Raw genomic sequence first — 17,758 nt, 5'->3', positions numbered from 1 at the left:
TCTCATGACCATTTCCCCCAGTTTTAACCAGATTAACTGGTGATTCTACAGTGGAACATGGACATTATATTAGCACTGCCAGAATATTCCTGACTCCAGATATGCTGATGTATTCTCATACACACACCGGTCACATGCATGCGTAGGTAAGCGCCCTTACATGGATCCTGTACTTGTATGAAGTCGCCCACCTGATGTCATGGTAACAGAGGTCTGGTTCTTCGCTAATCTTGGATCGCTCCAGCTTTAAGCCTGGAATTGTCAGAGTAACCTGCGAGTAAATTAAAAATAACACAAGATGTCATGTTTACGCATCGGTAACTGTAACAAAAAAATGGAAACAAAGGGAAGATTTATCTTGTTCATACACCTCTCCAGAGCAATGTTCCCTCTAATTTTTCATGTGTCTGAGCGAACACACAAACTCCCTGAGCGGTCCCTTGGACCACTGTGAGCATCAGCAGATGTGTGCACTGTGGTCACGCCAGCATCCAAGTTACATAGTTTATTAAAATAATCAAATTACAGCATTTATGTTTGACTACTTTTAATTAACTGCTTTAGCCCACTTACAATGAAAATTTTAAACAAAAATTCTTGTTCATGACCTGTGTAGTATGTTAACACAGGAAGTAATAATAATACAGTCTGCAAAATACAGTATATAATGACCAATGTTGGGCAATTAATTATATAGTTACTTCTTCAAAAAAATTACTGAGTTTTGCAAACAGCAAAGGTTTTTGCTGCTATTTACCTAAAAATGCAGCCAAGACGTTTTTTAAATAAACATTTCAAACTATTTACAGAATAATCAGCTGTTCTGCATCAAATTTGATGCCACACAAATTATTTGTGCCACTCCAAAAAAATAATTTCTCTCCACTATGAGATAAAGGAGAACAACAGCCTGATACCTGCAGGCCTGACAACAGGAGTTGTATCACTCCTGTAACACCTGTAACATTCAGCAGTCGCCTCATTGTTCTGACACACACAACAAAACTATTGACTACACTACACACTAACTACACAAGATTTCCCATAAACGTCGCAAATCTCTCACATCTCAAAACACTCCTAAAACTTCCTCCTTCCTAAACAACTGTTGCCATATCATTTTTCGATTGGTTGACATGGTACATTTTTCGACCAATAGGAAAGGGTGGGGTGTTTTGGTTTTGCTCACGGGTGGAGAGTGCTTTCGAGCGTTTTCCTTATAAAACGCTGTTTTTACCGTTTCTTCCCGCAGTAAATATAAACAACGATAGTATTCGGAAAGAAAACCAAACATTGCAGATATTTTTTTATCATAACTCTGGTTTTACGTTTGTTATTGTTTTTGATAAGATCGAGACAATGTTCCCCAGTTTTTCCATGTTAACCTGACGTGTGCACATAATGTTCACCCAATCCTGCAAGAATCCTTCCCAAAATTCCAGTTTTTTAGTCTTTTCAAAGCTGAATCGAGCCAAACATCTATGGTATCAATTTTTCCTTCTTGAGTTATCGATTCAGAAGATAGTTAGAAAACTTGACCTCTGACCTTGACTTCAAGGTCACGGAAATTCTAATTTGTCTGAGACTTTTATTAGCTGCATCTAGGGTATGAATACAAAAGCCTACATCACTTTCAAGCCAATCGGACTAACAAACCTAGATTAGCTTTAGAGTCTGATTGGGTTTCATTTTTTTCCTTTTAGAATAAAGCTAACATGTCAGTTTACTTGAAGACAGAGTGTCTGCCATCATTCATATGGTTATAATTGTGGTTTGACATGATAAACTAATCCCATAGCCTCTCTGGTGTGCTGTGAGTCTTTAGTACAAGAAACCTGAATTGTGACATTGGGTAAATAAAGACGACTGCAAAATAAAACCAATATATTCAGATTTATTTAAACCACATACGTACACTGTACATATCAATGAAAACAGACTTGTTAGCGTTTCTTTTGGTCTACATGATGCATGTCCCGTCGTTCAGGTACTTCATGGACTCCATCTGCTGCGTCATCGCCAGAACTTCGTGAAACCCGGTGCTGAGTCCTGACATGTGCTGGAAGTACGCCTCCTTCTCCACCTGCACTGACAAATTGTTCACCCCGGCTTCTTTCAAAATGGCGGTCACCTGTTGAAACCAGAATTACAGTCCACCATAAAAATCCTCAGCGCCAACAATCTAGCCTAAATGTACCTGTAAAACCTTTTCTTTTTTACATTTAAATATTTAATAGTAAATAAATGTGCATGAAGATATTCTAAGAAATTAACTGAAGACAACACAGAAAAAAAGAGCAGCATGTGAGTGAGAGAAAATATAGTATTAATGCCCCCATATGGATGCTTTTTGAAGCTTCAGATGCTCTAATGGAATATAAATTCTTAAATTAATGTTTAGATGTTTTTTTCTTTTGTTCTTGCAGTATACCAGTGCTGGTATAGGAGGAGAAATCAAAACCGGAAGCAAAGAAGACTTCGATTCTTTTTTCCTCCACTACATTTATTTTTTACTTTTTAGTCACTAAATATTGTCCAAACTGAACTTTTTAACCTTATAACACCAAGTTTATTAGATTTGATGCTTGAGGTTTTGAGACAGTGTGATTTTTTTCCCCCTGTAATAATCTGATGTTTACAATCTGACACATGCAGTGAATTTGAGCAATGAACTGTACAAAAATGCCTAGTGTTGGAATAATTATACAAATTAAAACTCATATATGCAAACTGACATTTAATTTAGCCTTTTTTTTGTTTTTAATTCGTCAGAAGGGTCAATAAAAACTACATTTTTTTAAAAATTGAATTTTCTGGCTATTATTTCACGGTTCAGGTTTTACAGGATAAATATATAACTGTACTTCTTATCTATGCTTTATTAATATAGATTATGTAACTACCCAGTAATAACCCAGGTGTGCCATTACAAACAGCCAAGACAATGTTTGGTATTCATTCGCCAAACAATAGGATTCATTGCTGTAAAGTAAAACATTAGTATTAATTCTAATTCTAGAGTTTGTGCCAACCTGCTGAATGATCCTCTGCTCTACCACGTCAGACATGACCTGGAGGTGGATGGTTCCGGCGATCATGTTGGCTGAATGCCTCCAGAAATGAGGGTCTCTGTACGATAAAACTCCTTCAATTTTCTCAATCTGAAACATGAAGAAAATTAAAATCAGAAAATGTTTTTGAAAGTTCCCATCCTGTTGCTTATATATATATATATATATATATATATATATATACTTCACCCAGCACGCCCCTGCGGGCGGTTTTATCCTTCAAGCTCGGGTCCTCTACCAGAGGCCTGGGAGCTTGAGGGTCCTGCGCAGTATCTTAGCTGTTCCCAGGACTGCGCTCTTCTGGACAGAGATCTCCGATGTTATTCCCGGGATCTGCTGGAGCCACTCGCCTAGCTTGGGAGTCACCGCACCTAGTGCTCCGATTACCACGGGGACCACCGTTACCTTCACCCTCCACATCCTCTCGAGCTCTTCTCTGAGCCCTTGGTATTTCTCCAGCTTCTCGTGTTCCTTATGCCTTCTTGTTCCAGTAGCCCACTTTTCGTCAGGGTGCCCTGGTTCCTCAACACCTGACGCGGACCTTGTTGATCCGGGCGACGTCCGAGCCGGCATGCCTTCATATTTATCTGTCTCGCTCATGTCTGCGGTAGGCTTGCTTAGCATAGGGGGTCTAGCCTTAGGACCCTTACTGGATACAGACGCCCCAGGCAGGAATCGAACTTGCGATCCTCTGTTCCAAAGGCGTGTAGTCTAACCACTACGCTATCCAGCTGCTATATATGTGTGTGTGTGTGTGTGTGTGTGTGTGTGTGTGTGTGTGTGTGTGTGTGTGTGTGTGTGTGTGTGTGTGTGTATATATATATATATATATATATATATATATATATATATACACACACACACACACACACACACACACACACACACACACACACACACACACACACACACACACATATATATATATATATATATATATATATATATATATATATATATATATATATATATATATATATATATATATATATATATATACACACACACACACATACATACATACATACATATATATATATATATATATATTTATTAGGGGTGCAACGATACACAAAATTCACGGTTCGGTTCGGTACTTTCGATACAAAAAAAAATGTTCGTGCCTTTTTAATTTGTCATTTATTAAAATTATAAATATATATTTTAACTCAAAAGTACAGTTTTTAAATTTAACCCTAACCCTTGTGCGTGTTTTTTATTTTGACAGCGAATGCGCACCTGCGGACCACTTATGTGCAGCCCTGGTTATATAGCTCATCATATTGCAGCCACAGAAATTATTTTGTCCATGAAACCATAAAGCTGCACTTTCTTTTTGCCTTATAGTCTGATTTGTCATAACTTCTCCGTTTTGTGGTAAGCTTTTCTTTGGCTGTCACTTCTTCACCCTGACCTGTCTTATTTGGCTCAGCAGAACTGAAATATAAATCCTGCTGCTTTTACACACGCACTCACATAAGCTCAGCGATTCTCTGCGCAATCAACCTCTCACATGTTTAAGCTGCGGGAGATTTCACTTGTCATGTTTGCATATAAGCTAACGATTAATAAGACGATGTCAGAGGAATTGGTGCACAAATTATCATCACTCACAGGTCAGTGCTGTCGCTCTCTATACACAGTTCGCGCGATTGCAAAGTGAAAGCAAAAAACAAGTGCAAATTCAAACGCGATTTCAATATGTCACATATTGACAGTGGTTCACCGATGCCAATGACATAATTACCCAGCTACATTTCTGAAAGAATGCAAAAGCATTGACATATATTTTTCCTTCCTACAATAGCCCGACGGGCAGGGAAGAGATAGATTTTGGTAGCCCGACTGAAAAAAAATCGCTAGCCCCAGGATGTCGGGCTAGCGATATTGCGAGCCCTGTATCTGATTGCTAACGGCTGTCTAAATGACTCGGGTAAAGTTTGTAGCATGCATGCTTGTTGTTTTTGTCTGCTTCCACTTGTCTTTGCACTAGGATGATGTCAGCGTAAATGTGCAGTCATATTCGTTGTGTTCCCACTAGTGCTGTCAGCGTAAATCTCGTTGAAATGACCTTAACGCCACAACACGGCAAATCTCTGTTAAAGAGCTACCGCCGATCGCCCCGTGCATGGGGCTAGACGGCCAACACGTTAACGAGCTAACCGCGCTAACACACTAGTTCCCACCCATGTAATTGAGCATTGCATGGCACATCCAACATACTGTTTTACTTTAGTCCATGACTCGCTTACCTTCAGGGTCATACGTCACATGAAAACCAAAATAATTCCAAACGCCAGATCTGAATGAGGGTGGGGGAGGTCCATGTTGCAAGGAGAGCTTAACTTTTGTCTCGCTAGCTTGCCCTGCGCTCTTCCTTCTGACTATGCTGTCTGTGTTGAGCGCTCAGTGGATCTGCGCTCGACAGTGCAGCCTAGGCGGAGTAGTCGAACGCAGATTCACTGAGCGCTCAACACAGACAGCATCGTCAGAAGGAAAGTTGATAAAATAAATTACAAATTTTGTATTGTTCGATATATATGCGTACCGAACCGAAAGCACTGTATCGAACGGTTCAATATCGATACGAATATCGTTGCCCCCCTAATATATATATATATATATATATATATATATAAAATCCGCAGCCACGGCAGGGTCCAAGCCGTAATTAGGAACTAAAAAGTTAAAATAGGTAGGAAGTACTGTAACCTCGTAAATAATTTCCTCTATTTATGTACTAGCAAACAGATAAGCAGTTCTCAATACAGATTCTCTTCCTCTCATGCACGTAGAAAACAAATTTCACGACAGTCTGCTGAGCAACCCCATCTAGATCTCCTCACCTTTTCCAGCGCATTGTTCAGGTCCTTCTCATGCTCTGGGGGAGTTCGCAGAAGCAGAACCTCGCAGGCGTCCTTCAACAGAGGGATGACACTGAGGAAAATGAGAGTGGCAATGAAGAGCGAGCATATGGGGTCAGCAATCAACCAGCCGAACTGCCGGATGAGGATGGTGGAGATGATCACGCCAACGCTGCCCAAGGTGTCGGCCAAGACATGGAGAAAGACACCTGGAGAAAAATAAATCAATAAATCATGACTTTATCTAGCTTTATGTTTCTCACCACAAACCACGTTCTCAAACACACACCTCTCATGTTGGCATTCATGCCTCCAGAGCCGTGGGAGTGCCCGTGTCCCCCGTGGCCGCCATGGCCGTGGCCTCCGTGCGACTGCCCGTGGCCTCCGTGCGAGTGCCCGTGGCCTCCGTGCGAGTGCCCGTGGCCTCCGTGGCTGTGCTCACTGTGGGAGTGGCCATGATGTGAGTGCCCGTGTTCGTGTGACGAGCAGCTTTTGCCGCCATGGGAATGAGCGTGACTGAAAGCGCAGATGCCCACTAGGTTGACGAGTAAGCCTCCAACAGACACGGGCTGCAGAGAAGGATGAACAGAGTTCAAACCAGACGAAAGCTTTCATATTGTCTCTATGATATCCAGCTGTGATATCCAGCTGTATAAGATCACTCCAAAACTGACAAGATGCAATCAGGAAATATTAAAAGGTGTGATTTTAGTGACCAAAGGTAAAAAAGATATTCAAATGGTGTGGTGGAATCCTTTTACTCACAGTCAGCATGTCTGTGTTTATGTTGGGAGGATCCAACAAACGGGTGACCGACTCCACAAAGACAAAGAAAGCGATGACCATCAGGAACAGGCCGTTGATGAATCCGGAAAGAATTTCAACACGACCGTACCTGTAAAACCACAAAACACTCAGTTTATTAAGAATCCAGCTGGAGGTGATGTTCTTCAATTTTACGATCACGAGTTCTTGATGGATTTTACCCGTAGGAGAAGATCCTGGTGGCTTTCCAGCGGGTCATGAGGGCGGCAAACAGGCCCAGAACTAAAGCAGAGCAGTCGAACAGCATGTGGAAACCATCAGAGATGAGTCCCAGGCTGTTGGTCCAAACGCCATAAAACAGTTCCACAAAGGTGAAAGCCTGAAACAATGCAGAGCAACAAAATCTTACGAAATACCTGCAGAGTGTGTGAGCCTAAACACAGCAGGCGAGTCTTTTAACAGCTTGAAATGCTTTAATGTATTAGATTAAATTATTTAAGATGATCTCCAGATGTGATTATCTAATTCTTTTATTTAACTGACAACTGGAAATTACTTTTTTTTTTTTTTTACATTCTGTTCAGTCAGAGGCAATTCGTTGTTCTCACTGGGGTGTAGATTTTATTGTTTGCTTATTAACTTGTGCATTTCATTTATTCCACCTGTTATACTTAGTTTTATTTTTTTTAAGAAACAGGCACAAATCAAATATGCATACACACCCATCCCTCATTAAAAGACTATCCATTCAAAATATAAGCACAGTATAAGAATCAGGATCATTAAAGGTTAAGAAATGTGGAATTTCATTAATGCTGGCATAAGTGTTTCTTTGAATAGGTTTGTAAAATATGTAAAATATGAGCTTTTAGAAGCCTGCAACTGTATAATGTTAGACTGCTCCTCAGGTCATTGAACCCTTTATGACATATTTTCTATCCTCAATGGCAGCTATGATCTTTATTACTAAGATTCATTTTAGCAGGAAACCTCATTACCAGGCACAAATGTCAGTGAGATGTAGATCTGATCCTATTAAACAGCTGATATTAACCCTCTCAGGCTCAAATTAAGTTTCTGTTGCTAATGCACAAAAGAATACCTGCAGTGGTACTTCTGAGTAAAAAAAACCTCATAACATATGTATGTGGGGTAATCAGGTTGTTAGCTTTTACTTGTTGCAAATCTGCAACGCCTGCCTTGAGAGGGTTAAAAGACTGTAAGCTCAGACGTGTGTTTTTCCCCTTCATTTCTCCTGTATACGCTGATCCGTTTTTGAATCGGCGTTCTGCTTTCTGTTGCTATTGGGGTTCGGGTACGGAGCTCTTACTTTGAAATTAGACGGTCTAAAATGTGAAAGATCAGAACAAAAAGAAGCAACTTCCTACACACCAGGTTGAGACACAGGAAGTAGAAGATCTGTCTGGAGTCATACTCCTCCAGGATCTGTTTCAGGGAGTCTTTGATGAATCGTGGAAGGGACTGGGATGTGTGCTGCAGGGCGTCACCCATGAAATTGTAGAGAGGTGTCCCTTCAGGGGAGTAACCCACCAAGGTGCCCTTCTGGCCTTTCTTTGAAGGAGACGAGAGAATATTGGACGCTGCAGGGAGAGAGGAGGGCAGGGAGAGAGGTGTAAACAAGGGTTTTTGTTATTATTATTAGAGATGGCACGATACCACTTTTTTATGTCCGATACTGATGTCATAAATTTGGATATCTGCCGATACCGATATGAATCCGATATAGTGTTTTTTAATCAATAAAACTGCTTTTTTTAATATCTTGCTGCATTTTGTATAAGTTCATACTCAAGTTTAAAAACAAACAAAAGCTATTCTGTTATACCTGTATGCAAAAAATACACTGCACCCAAAATATTTCATGGTTCAGCAATACTGATCAATCTAATAAAGTTAAACCTACTCAATCCTCCCTATTCTGGTATTTTAAAGAGTAAGCAACCCAACTAATAGGGTTCTAAAACTCCCAGCAAAAAAAAAAAAAAAAAAAAAAAAAAAAAAAAAGGAAACCACCCCTCACGCTCCACCCCATGATGCTTAATTGACGTAATCAACTTTAATTTGATGCAGTGTGAAAAAAAAATGCACAGAAATCAATTATTTTTCAAGAATAATTAAATAGATTCAACATCTTTCTTCAACAGAACTGCAGACTGCACAGATGGTACTTTCCCAAAGGAAAAAGTACTATAGCTTACTAGGGTATATTAAACTTAATAGTCACTATATACAGTAATGGACTTCTATACATTTTACATCAGATTAAAACTTTGGTTGTAAGATTCAGATAATTATTGATTAAAAGCTCGACATTTTAAATGAGAATAAGAAAGAAAAGTATGTCTTTGTGCCCCTTTTCCCTGTTCATGCCCCATCGGCCCCCCTGGCTAAACTTTGCTAGATCCGCCCCTGCACAGTTACCAGCCGTCAGCTGCATAGAAAAGGATCCTGGTGTAGAAAGTAATACTAAATAAATTCTAACAACAGCTTATCAAGCTTAAACGTGCTGCTGTTGTTCAGCTGCTGGTTTCCTCTTTCTGGCACGAAGTGGGCAATAAACAAACAAGAGAGACGGACTTGCGACAGAAAAGCCGATCAGCTGATCATTAAGCAGTTTCATGACTGAAGTAGCAGCAGCAGAGGGAGGGAGAGAGAAGAGGCAGTCGCTCCAGGTATCGGTTGTTAAGCTTAACGCGGGAATGCTTTACAAACATTCAGAGGTGAACTTACACACTTGCTTTACTTCTCTCTGGGATAACTTTCTCGGAGATAAAATGCCGGATTAGTAGCGAGGCTCCAAATGCTCAACCAGACCGCTGACAGGTCTTGCATGCCACAGCCGCTCTATCACGTGACCACACTGCTCCGACGTGCTACGGTTATGAGCCGAGTTACGCCATGTCGCAAGTTTTGTAAGCTGCTTTTGTGATATTTAATGGATCTGATTACATTTTTTATTTCTCTCTGATATCCGATCCAGTAATTTAGGTCAGTATCGGACCGATACCAATACGTAATATCGGATCGGTCCATCTCTAATTATTATCCATTTCTAATTAGTTTTTATTAATTTTTTCGGTTTTCAGTTCAGTTCTAGTTAGTGTCCAGGATGGGTTTGCTTACTTCTGGCTAGTTTTTAATTAATTTCAGTGTTAGTTTTAGTCTTTATTTTAAGTATTATTGTATTAAGGGCATGTATCAGTGCACTAATTACAATAAAAATAAAAAAAACTTTTTGAAAACAGTTGACTCACAATTTTGTTTATTGACTTTATTGAGACCTCATCCGGGAAGTTTTGATAACAAAATCTTTATCAAAAGAAAAAAAATACACTAAGGCTATGTTTTAAATTTTAGTTAGTTCTCCCAAGTCCACAAAATTGTGTCAGTTAATTTTATTCATTTATTTTAGTTAATTAAAATATGTTTTCACATTTGCTTCTTTTGTTTAGGTTTAGTTAACTATAACAACTTTGGTGTAAACCCAGTTTAAAGACCAGGTTTTGACCAAAAATAAATAATTAAAACCCGCTGTTTCAGAAACCCTTTCACTTTAAGTGAAAGGCAGGGGCAATGTTTTTTTGTATTTGAACAGACAGAACAAAAATTCCTCGAGTAAGACAGATGTAATGTTTTGTTTCCATATCAATTTCAGGTTAGTCCTTGCCTGAGTTTTAAAGGATGTAAAGAAGAGTGGATTCTGAAAAGTCGGAGCTGCGTTGTATTAAATGTCGAGGTGGCATTTCTGGTTTTGTGACTGCGTTTTCTCAGATGTTGCTACATTTTACTAAATGTTGCCATGCAACAAATTTCTACAATAGGCCTTCATTTTTGTGTAGCACTTCCTGAGGTGTTCACTCCATTTTTTCAAATCCCATCATGCATTTCCTAAAATGCCTGTTTTCTGTAGGCAGTGTCACTTAATTGTTAATTAATTCTTGTTTTGGTGTTTGAAGTCTTTCTCCCCATTTAACTTTAACTGTTAAATGCAAAATATGATTAAAAAGGCAGGTAAAACAAATTAACTCATTCACTGCCATTGACGTCTATAGACGTCAATTACGTTTTTCAATGGGAGGGGCTAGAATACAACCTTCTAGGGGAGGGGGCAGGTGTGGGATTTGAAGGGGAAGGTGACTGGAAAGGCAGAAAAACCCCAAAGGCACCTTACAACACCGACCCTGATAGCAGGCTAGACGGTGACCTAGGCAGGCACCAACTTGAAAAACTGAAGCCCACCAGCAGTAAAAGTAGACCTGCAAGGAGGTGCAGGGTTTGCGCACGTAAGGGATTGCGCAGTGAGACAAAAATGTGGTGCAAGTCTTGTTGTGTGCCCTTGCATCCCGGAAAGTGTTATAATGATTACCACACAAAAGTGAATTATTCATTGTGAATAAATGTTTCACTATGTACATTTTATTTTTTCATATATTTGTAAATAAATTGTTTTGATAAAACATAACCTTTCTCAGTGTTATTTCTGTTTTATAGAAGTGAAAAACTATTTTATATGTTAGGTGTCACAAAGCAAGAAATATTAGTGTCAAAGGCACTTTTCTGCTTGAAATGTATTTTTCACAAAAAGCTCGTTTTCTCCCTTTTTTTGGTCAAAACAGGCATTTTTGGTGGAACCCACCTCTCTTCTACAGCTGATTACTAAAGAATGGAAAATGGTAGAAACAAGCTTTTTTTTTTGGATGAAAGAAGAGAGTCTGTTCTTCATTTTGGTAGGTTCAGCGTTTATATGATCATAACACACAGTTTTCTGTGGCTCTTCAAAAATGAGTAAAAATGCTCAAAAACCCTGGCAGTGGGGAGTTACCTGATTTGAAAATGGCTGGCAGTGAATGAGTTAACTAGGTATCGCAGAGCTGTTACTCACACATAATGAAGAAGATGGCGCTAACCAGCACTCCACCAGAGAGCACGTGCTCTGTGCTGCCGTGGTGCGCTGGTTTGCTCATGGAGCGCAGCTGGTCAGTCAGCGGGTGAGTCCAGAAGTTTGCCAGCAGCAATGCGCTGAAGAAGAGGGCCAAGGCGCCATAACGGGCGCACCTCGGCGTCTCCATCTTGGTGCTGCAGATGGCCTCGACGTAAAACTCCAGGATCGTGACGGAGAAGATGATCATCCCGAAAGGCAGGACGAGAGAGGACCACGACTCCACTTTGCTCTGGGGTTAAGATGAGATTCATCCGTTTACAACACGGCTAGCTAAACAACAAACACGTTTTATCATGTGATCTGGTGCACGTACTTCTGTGGTCGCAGAAAGTACTATAACCCAGGGCAGCAGCACCATGGCAGAAACCAGGTTGTCGAGGGCATAGAGACGTTTGGCACCGCCGATCTCCACTGACAACTTCCTGGAGGCCGTGTGGAATCCAACCTTCAGACACAGGGATGCCACCAGCAGCACAACACCACCCTGACAGGAAGTACAAGTACACATTACCATAAACATAAATATATATATCAATAAGGAACTGAATCAGACAGAAAGAGCACAGACTCCCTTTCTTCTGCTGTATATAAACTGAATTATTGGAAAGCCAATATTTAGAAAGAAAAAACAAGAAGGTAGGGAATAAGCTTTACTCACTTTGTGATCTGCTACCCCTAAAAATGAAATCACAGTATACAGGAAGTGAGTGAGAGCACTGTCATGGTGTCCCTCAGCTGGTTATGAGGGGGAATCAAGGCAAATGCAGTAAAGGACAGAGGTGTAACAACGCAACACAAACACATAAACTAACAAACACTGACAATAGACTAAAGTGTCGGCTCAAAGGATACGGTGCTCGGCCATCTTTGCCATGAGATCATCGTTGTCAAAGAGGAGCAGGCAGATCACAGCGATGATGAAGAAAGCAGCACCTCTAGTCTGCAAAGTCACAGCAAAGTAAACAGAAATGCACATTATAAACCTTTAACACAGAGAGTTCAATCATTTACCTTTTTCAAAATAATGAGTGTTTTAGCTATTATTATTCTCCAATTTTGTGCCTCTTTGCCTGCTCTATAATACCAGTTCTTAAACTGCATATGGAGGAGAGAAGCGGCTTGTAATCGGTCAGTTATGTTTCAGTTTATAATTTCAGTTTTTATTTATAATGAAGATTTGTTTCCTTCGCACAAATAAATACAAACATTACTTGTACTTTTCAAACATCAGGAAATGAAACACAAAAACATGTTACAGAGATAACGCGCTCATGTCATATAACCACGATCACACCGACACTAAAAGCAGTTTCTGCCATGTGAATTTATGGCCTCCTACCTTTGATGGCCCTCCTCCTGAGTTTGTGAAGAGAACCCCAAGAAGAGCAATGATCACAACATCACTGTGCTCAAACAGCAACAGCGTTCTGTGAAAGACACAATTTTAATAATATACCTGAATACAGCTGTGAGTCTGCAGATATTGACAAAAATTTCTGGCACAACTTCACCTACTTCCAAGGTGCAAGAAGAGGATAAGAAACAACGCAGGAACTCCAGCAACACTCAAAGGTAAAGAGGAACAACTGTATTAACTGACCAACGGGTTTCGGCATGTGGCCTTCATTCAGGGTCATGACCCTGATGAAAGCCACATTTACCTTTAAGTGTTGCTGGAGTTCCTGCATTGTTAGTCTGCAGATATTCTCATAAACACTTGTAGGAGATAGGGATAGCGTACAAAGCCAATAAAATGCCATGTAACAAGCTGAATATAATACTGAATATAATAAGTTTGTAAAGTGAAATACTTGCCTACTACATTAAAATACCACTTTAAAGTAGCTCACTGCAGGAACAGTGCATGTGACTTTCTCTGGTCTTAAAATATGTATTTGTGGGTTTTACTCGCACCTGGCGGGCTGTAATGCTGTAAAGCCCCAGAAGCTCTCAATTACTATTAAACGGCAAAACCAGAGGAACATACTGCCAGATGTTGAACAAATACAGTGTGTGTGTGAAATGAGATGCTACTGTGTTAACTGAAGAAACATGCAAATATAAAGAAATAAAGACAGGTGTCAAATTATTCTAGTGAAAATTCTGCCAGGCAAAGCAATCATGTCTGCCATAACTATATGCAGCAGTTTAGGTTGGAGACTGTGAGATGATCTTTGAAGTATCGTTGGATAGTTCCCAGTTAAAAATCCACAACCCTAACTGATTTAGATTGATCAACTATTCCCTGAAGGTTGTGTCCTTGTGCACCTGTAGCTAACCTGACTTTCTTCTTTCTTTTAAGAGACCCCCAAACAACAATTTTTAGTCCAAAGAAACACAATGGGACTCTCAGGGAGGGATTTAAACTGTTTTCCTCCAACTCTAATGCTGCATTTGGTTTTATTTAACTACTGCTTAACTACTTCTTACCTAAGAGGTCCACAAAGAGTTAGGCCGAAGAAGCCCAGGAGGGATATGACACAGCTGAAAACAGCATGCTTTAACAACTTTATCCACTGCAAAGAAAATAGATTCATCAACAGAAATTAATACAATGCATAAGGTATTTTTTTTTCTTTTTGCAAAGCTAGACTTGAATCATCTTAAACACGACATATATAAGTTGTTCAAGCTAATGAACAACAGTAAAAAGAACAGGACGATTAGAGGTTTTAAAGCAGACAAACCTGTCTTTTTGAGATGACTTTTCCAGATGAAAAAGGTTTTTGGAAAAAAAGCAGAAACACTGCACTCCTAAAATCAAAACAATAAAAAAAGAATCAGCATGTTTTCACCATCTATAAATGCAAAATGAGCAAAAGGTCTTGGTGAATAATCGCATTTTGTCTTTAACTCCACCTGAAAAACCTCAAACACACACTGCAGCTGGTAACACGTTCAGCTGAGATGATGGACATTAAATATCTATTCATCGCTCTTATCGAGCAAGTGTGTGAAGTTTGCAAAGTCAACAAAAATTGGCCAGAATAACTGTAATTAAGATTTTTGTCACTACAGAGCAGCCCCAACTAACAATAATACATAAAAACACAAAGAGTACTTACCCTAATTTCAGTATGAAGATGAACTGAACTATGTGAACCACTTTTAGGATATCGTATGACTCAAAGATCCCAAGAGCTTTGAGGACCTTCGAGATGACCAGTAGAACAATGTACCTGGTTAACCTGCACAAGGAAAGAACACGCTACACATTAGTACAGGCTGTGTGATAAGAGCAAAAACAACTGTCATCTACACTGATTCTAGCTATGGGCAAACTTCATACAGTAACAGGCATAATCTTCCCCAAGAAACAAAATCCGAACTGTTCGTTCTTATAGAAAACCTCTGTGTTATATTTCCAGTTTAGTCTATTGTTTTCTACCATTTTCCATCAGGTTTCCCTCTTCTCCCAGGACAGAAATATTTAACTGAGGGTTTAAAGAGAGTCTGTGTGTGTTCCTTTTTTGCACCTCAGACTTTCAGCATAACAACAGGTCATGCCACCTACAGAAACTGAAGATTATGCAGTGATTGGATTCATTAGTCATGGGCAGGAGAAGGAGTACTAAGCGCTAGCCGAATGCTTTTGTGGAGTGATCTAGGAGGAGGAATGATCGGCTTCTGAATGGGAATAAGACCAGACAGATGGTGAACAACTGATGTTGTGCCTATCCTGGGACAGGATGTTGCTGTGGTGGAGGAGTAACAAGTAACCATGTGTCCACATCTACAACAACATGAACTGGAAGTCAAACACAGAGGCTGTATAGAAGAAGGAAACAATAGGGCTCCATTTCCTAAGGAAGAGTTTGAAGATTTTCTGTTAGTTGTGATGAATGGAGTGTACTGTGCTGTGGTCTGCTGGGGATTCAGCATCACAGCCCTTGACACAACAGACTGGATAAACCGATTCTTAGACAACCCCTGATAATTTTTAGATGCCCACTAACACGTAGCAGACTGGATTCAATCCTGAAGGTTTTTATACCAACATACAGCTCAGACTAAGGGCATAATTAATACTAATTTATTAATAAATCAAATCGCTTTTATTGTCACATCACATATGCAGGTACAGCACATGCGAGTGAAATTCTTGTGTGGAAGCTTCACAAGCAACAGAGGTGTGCGAAAATACAATAACATACGAACAAAGCAAAATATAACAATCGAAATCTGAGATTTATAAGAATAAATATATGTACAAATATAACACTGTATCTATTACTGAATATGTATACCAAATACCTATATACTTGTGTGTGTGCATAAATATATATATATATATAAAATAAAGTAAAATATAAAGGTATAATGCTTAATAATGTAATGACTATTAGTTTATAAGCAAATCGACGGCTTTTTGTTATAGTGTTCTTACATATGGTGTCTGGTTGCAAATATCGGACACAACAAACAATGGGAAATAATAATGGTGGTTTTTCCACTGCTGTGGACAATTTACAGAGTAATCAATTCTTCACAAACGCTAACGTATGGACTACCGATGCATGGATGAGACTTGAATGATTCTTGACATGAAAACAGTTACATCAGTTTAAACTGAGAGTTTTTGATGAAGGAAGGAGAACATACCTGGAATCGGGCACTTCGACCATCCCCAGCTGACCCCCTGAGAGCACGTTACTGCTGTATTTTTCTTCCATTTTCAAGGTCCCCAAACCCACCAGCTCCACTCCACCGAGAGTTACTTCTGTTACTTGTGCATCCTTTACATCGCTGCTGGCGGGAGAGCCAGCTTAAACTACGGTCTGTTCACCGCCGGAGAATATAAACTGGCTTCTTCTGCGTTCTATTCATCCTCCCGTCAGTGTCTGACGTGTAAACTACAATCAGCTGGTAGCTTTGTTAGCGTATTAGCCGGCTAGCTAGCCACTTTCCCCCCCAAAGTTTCCAGTGGCGTCACGTCCTCGGTGTACGGTTTACTTGGCCCCCGAAGCTTGTGGACGCGTGGTCAGAAAAAGATACTGAAAAGTTATGAGTCTGAAGTGGTTGTAATAACCGAGAAAATCCGCATGGACAGGATAAAGAAAATCAAACACCCGAGCTGCCCGTGTTGCCACGGCACTTCCGGACACGGTAAACGTTACGTGCAATTACTCGTCAGCGTTGCGCCTGCGCAGATAATGAGGATAGAAGACATTTTTATTTGTTTGTTTGTTTTTCACTTTATTTAGAAAGTTGTTTTATGAACATTTTCGTTGTTTCTTTCTTTCTGGAAAAACATATAAAATATATTTTAAAAAGTCGCCCTTTGTCGTGTCCTCCCCCTATGGCGCGTGCTCCTCTGCACTTTGTTTTTCTTCTGCTCTGGATGTTTTTGTTTCTCCCGTGGGTTTCCAGCAATGAGTTTTTGAGTTCATGCTTTGTCTCCCGGATCCTGCATCTGCAGTGTTATGAGCGATTTTTTTTAGCCACATGCAAAACAGACCAAATTTCCTTTAAGTAAGTCCTTTCAAACAAAAGCCTCAAACATATTGGCATTGGAGATTCGGTTTTTGTCTTGTTTTGAAATTTTTACTTTTAAGTTTTCGAAAACAACAGTGCAAAACAACAACAACAACAAAAACACATACATGGGAAGAGTACCAAAAAGGAAGGAAAAAGAACAAGATATGCATGACATATATGACTATATCAGGGGTCCAAAAAGGACCGGATCTGGGAATACCCAAATGTACCCTAGATTTAGACAGTTGCACTTAAGTACAGTTTTTTTTTGGCAATGCCCGACTACTCCAAAGATCGTTGTTTGCTACTTTGCTGGTCTAATTATGTATTATTAGAATAATTTCACCATTCTTTAATCTTTTAATGGCCTGTTCAACTTCTTCTTTAGTTATATTTGATATGAGTCTCATAGTCGGGTCATTTGTAACTTGGGGCAGCTCCAATTTTGCTAAAAATGTATCAATGACTTCCTTACTACATTATTTGGGTTGGGAATACAATTTTTGATAGTAAGCAATTTGTGTTTTCAAAGCACTAAAACAAATACAAGCGCATGACATTAACCAATTCAAACACATTATTTTAACCCTAGATGGTTTTGTCAGTTACCTGGAGGC

The 17,758-nt window shown here is 39.7% G+C and overlaps 2 protein-coding genes across 2 annotated transcripts in view; one reads left to right on the top strand and one right to left on the bottom strand.

Moving 5' to 3' along the window:
* The window catches only part of LOC308392879 (MAM domain-containing protein 2-like), a 226,660-nt gene that overhangs the window by 31,964 nt on the left and 176,938 nt on the right, over positions 1–17,758 (top strand). The window lies entirely within an intron of this gene.
* Positions 1,875–16,787, bottom strand: slc30a5 (solute carrier family 30 member 5). The gene is made up of 16 exons (XM_080876171.1): positions 16,266–16,787; positions 14,729–14,851; positions 14,351–14,417; positions 14,094–14,179; positions 13,003–13,090; positions 12,516–12,603; positions 12,322–12,398; positions 11,977–12,147; positions 11,604–11,892; positions 8,093–8,301; positions 6,922–7,079; positions 6,701–6,830; positions 6,225–6,504; positions 5,918–6,144; positions 3,033–3,161; positions 1,875–2,131 (listed from the first exon to the last, which is right to left on the bottom strand). Exons 1-16 carry the CDS (start codon positions 16,334–16,336, stop codon positions 1,961–1,963), a joined length of 2,364 nt encoding a protein of 787 aa, XP_080732297.1. The 5' UTR covers positions 16,337–16,787; the 3' UTR covers positions 1,875–1,960.

Source organism: Rhamphochromis sp. 'chilingali' (genome assembly GCF_963969265.1).
Source record: "Rhamphochromis sp. 'chilingali' genome assembly, chromosome: 2".
Lineage (NCBI taxonomy): Eukaryota > Metazoa > Chordata > Actinopteri > Cichliformes > Cichlidae > Rhamphochromis > Rhamphochromis sp. 'chilingali'.
The sequence above is the reverse complement of the archived record's forward strand: the minus strand, read 5'-3'. Positions and strand labels throughout refer to the sequence as shown.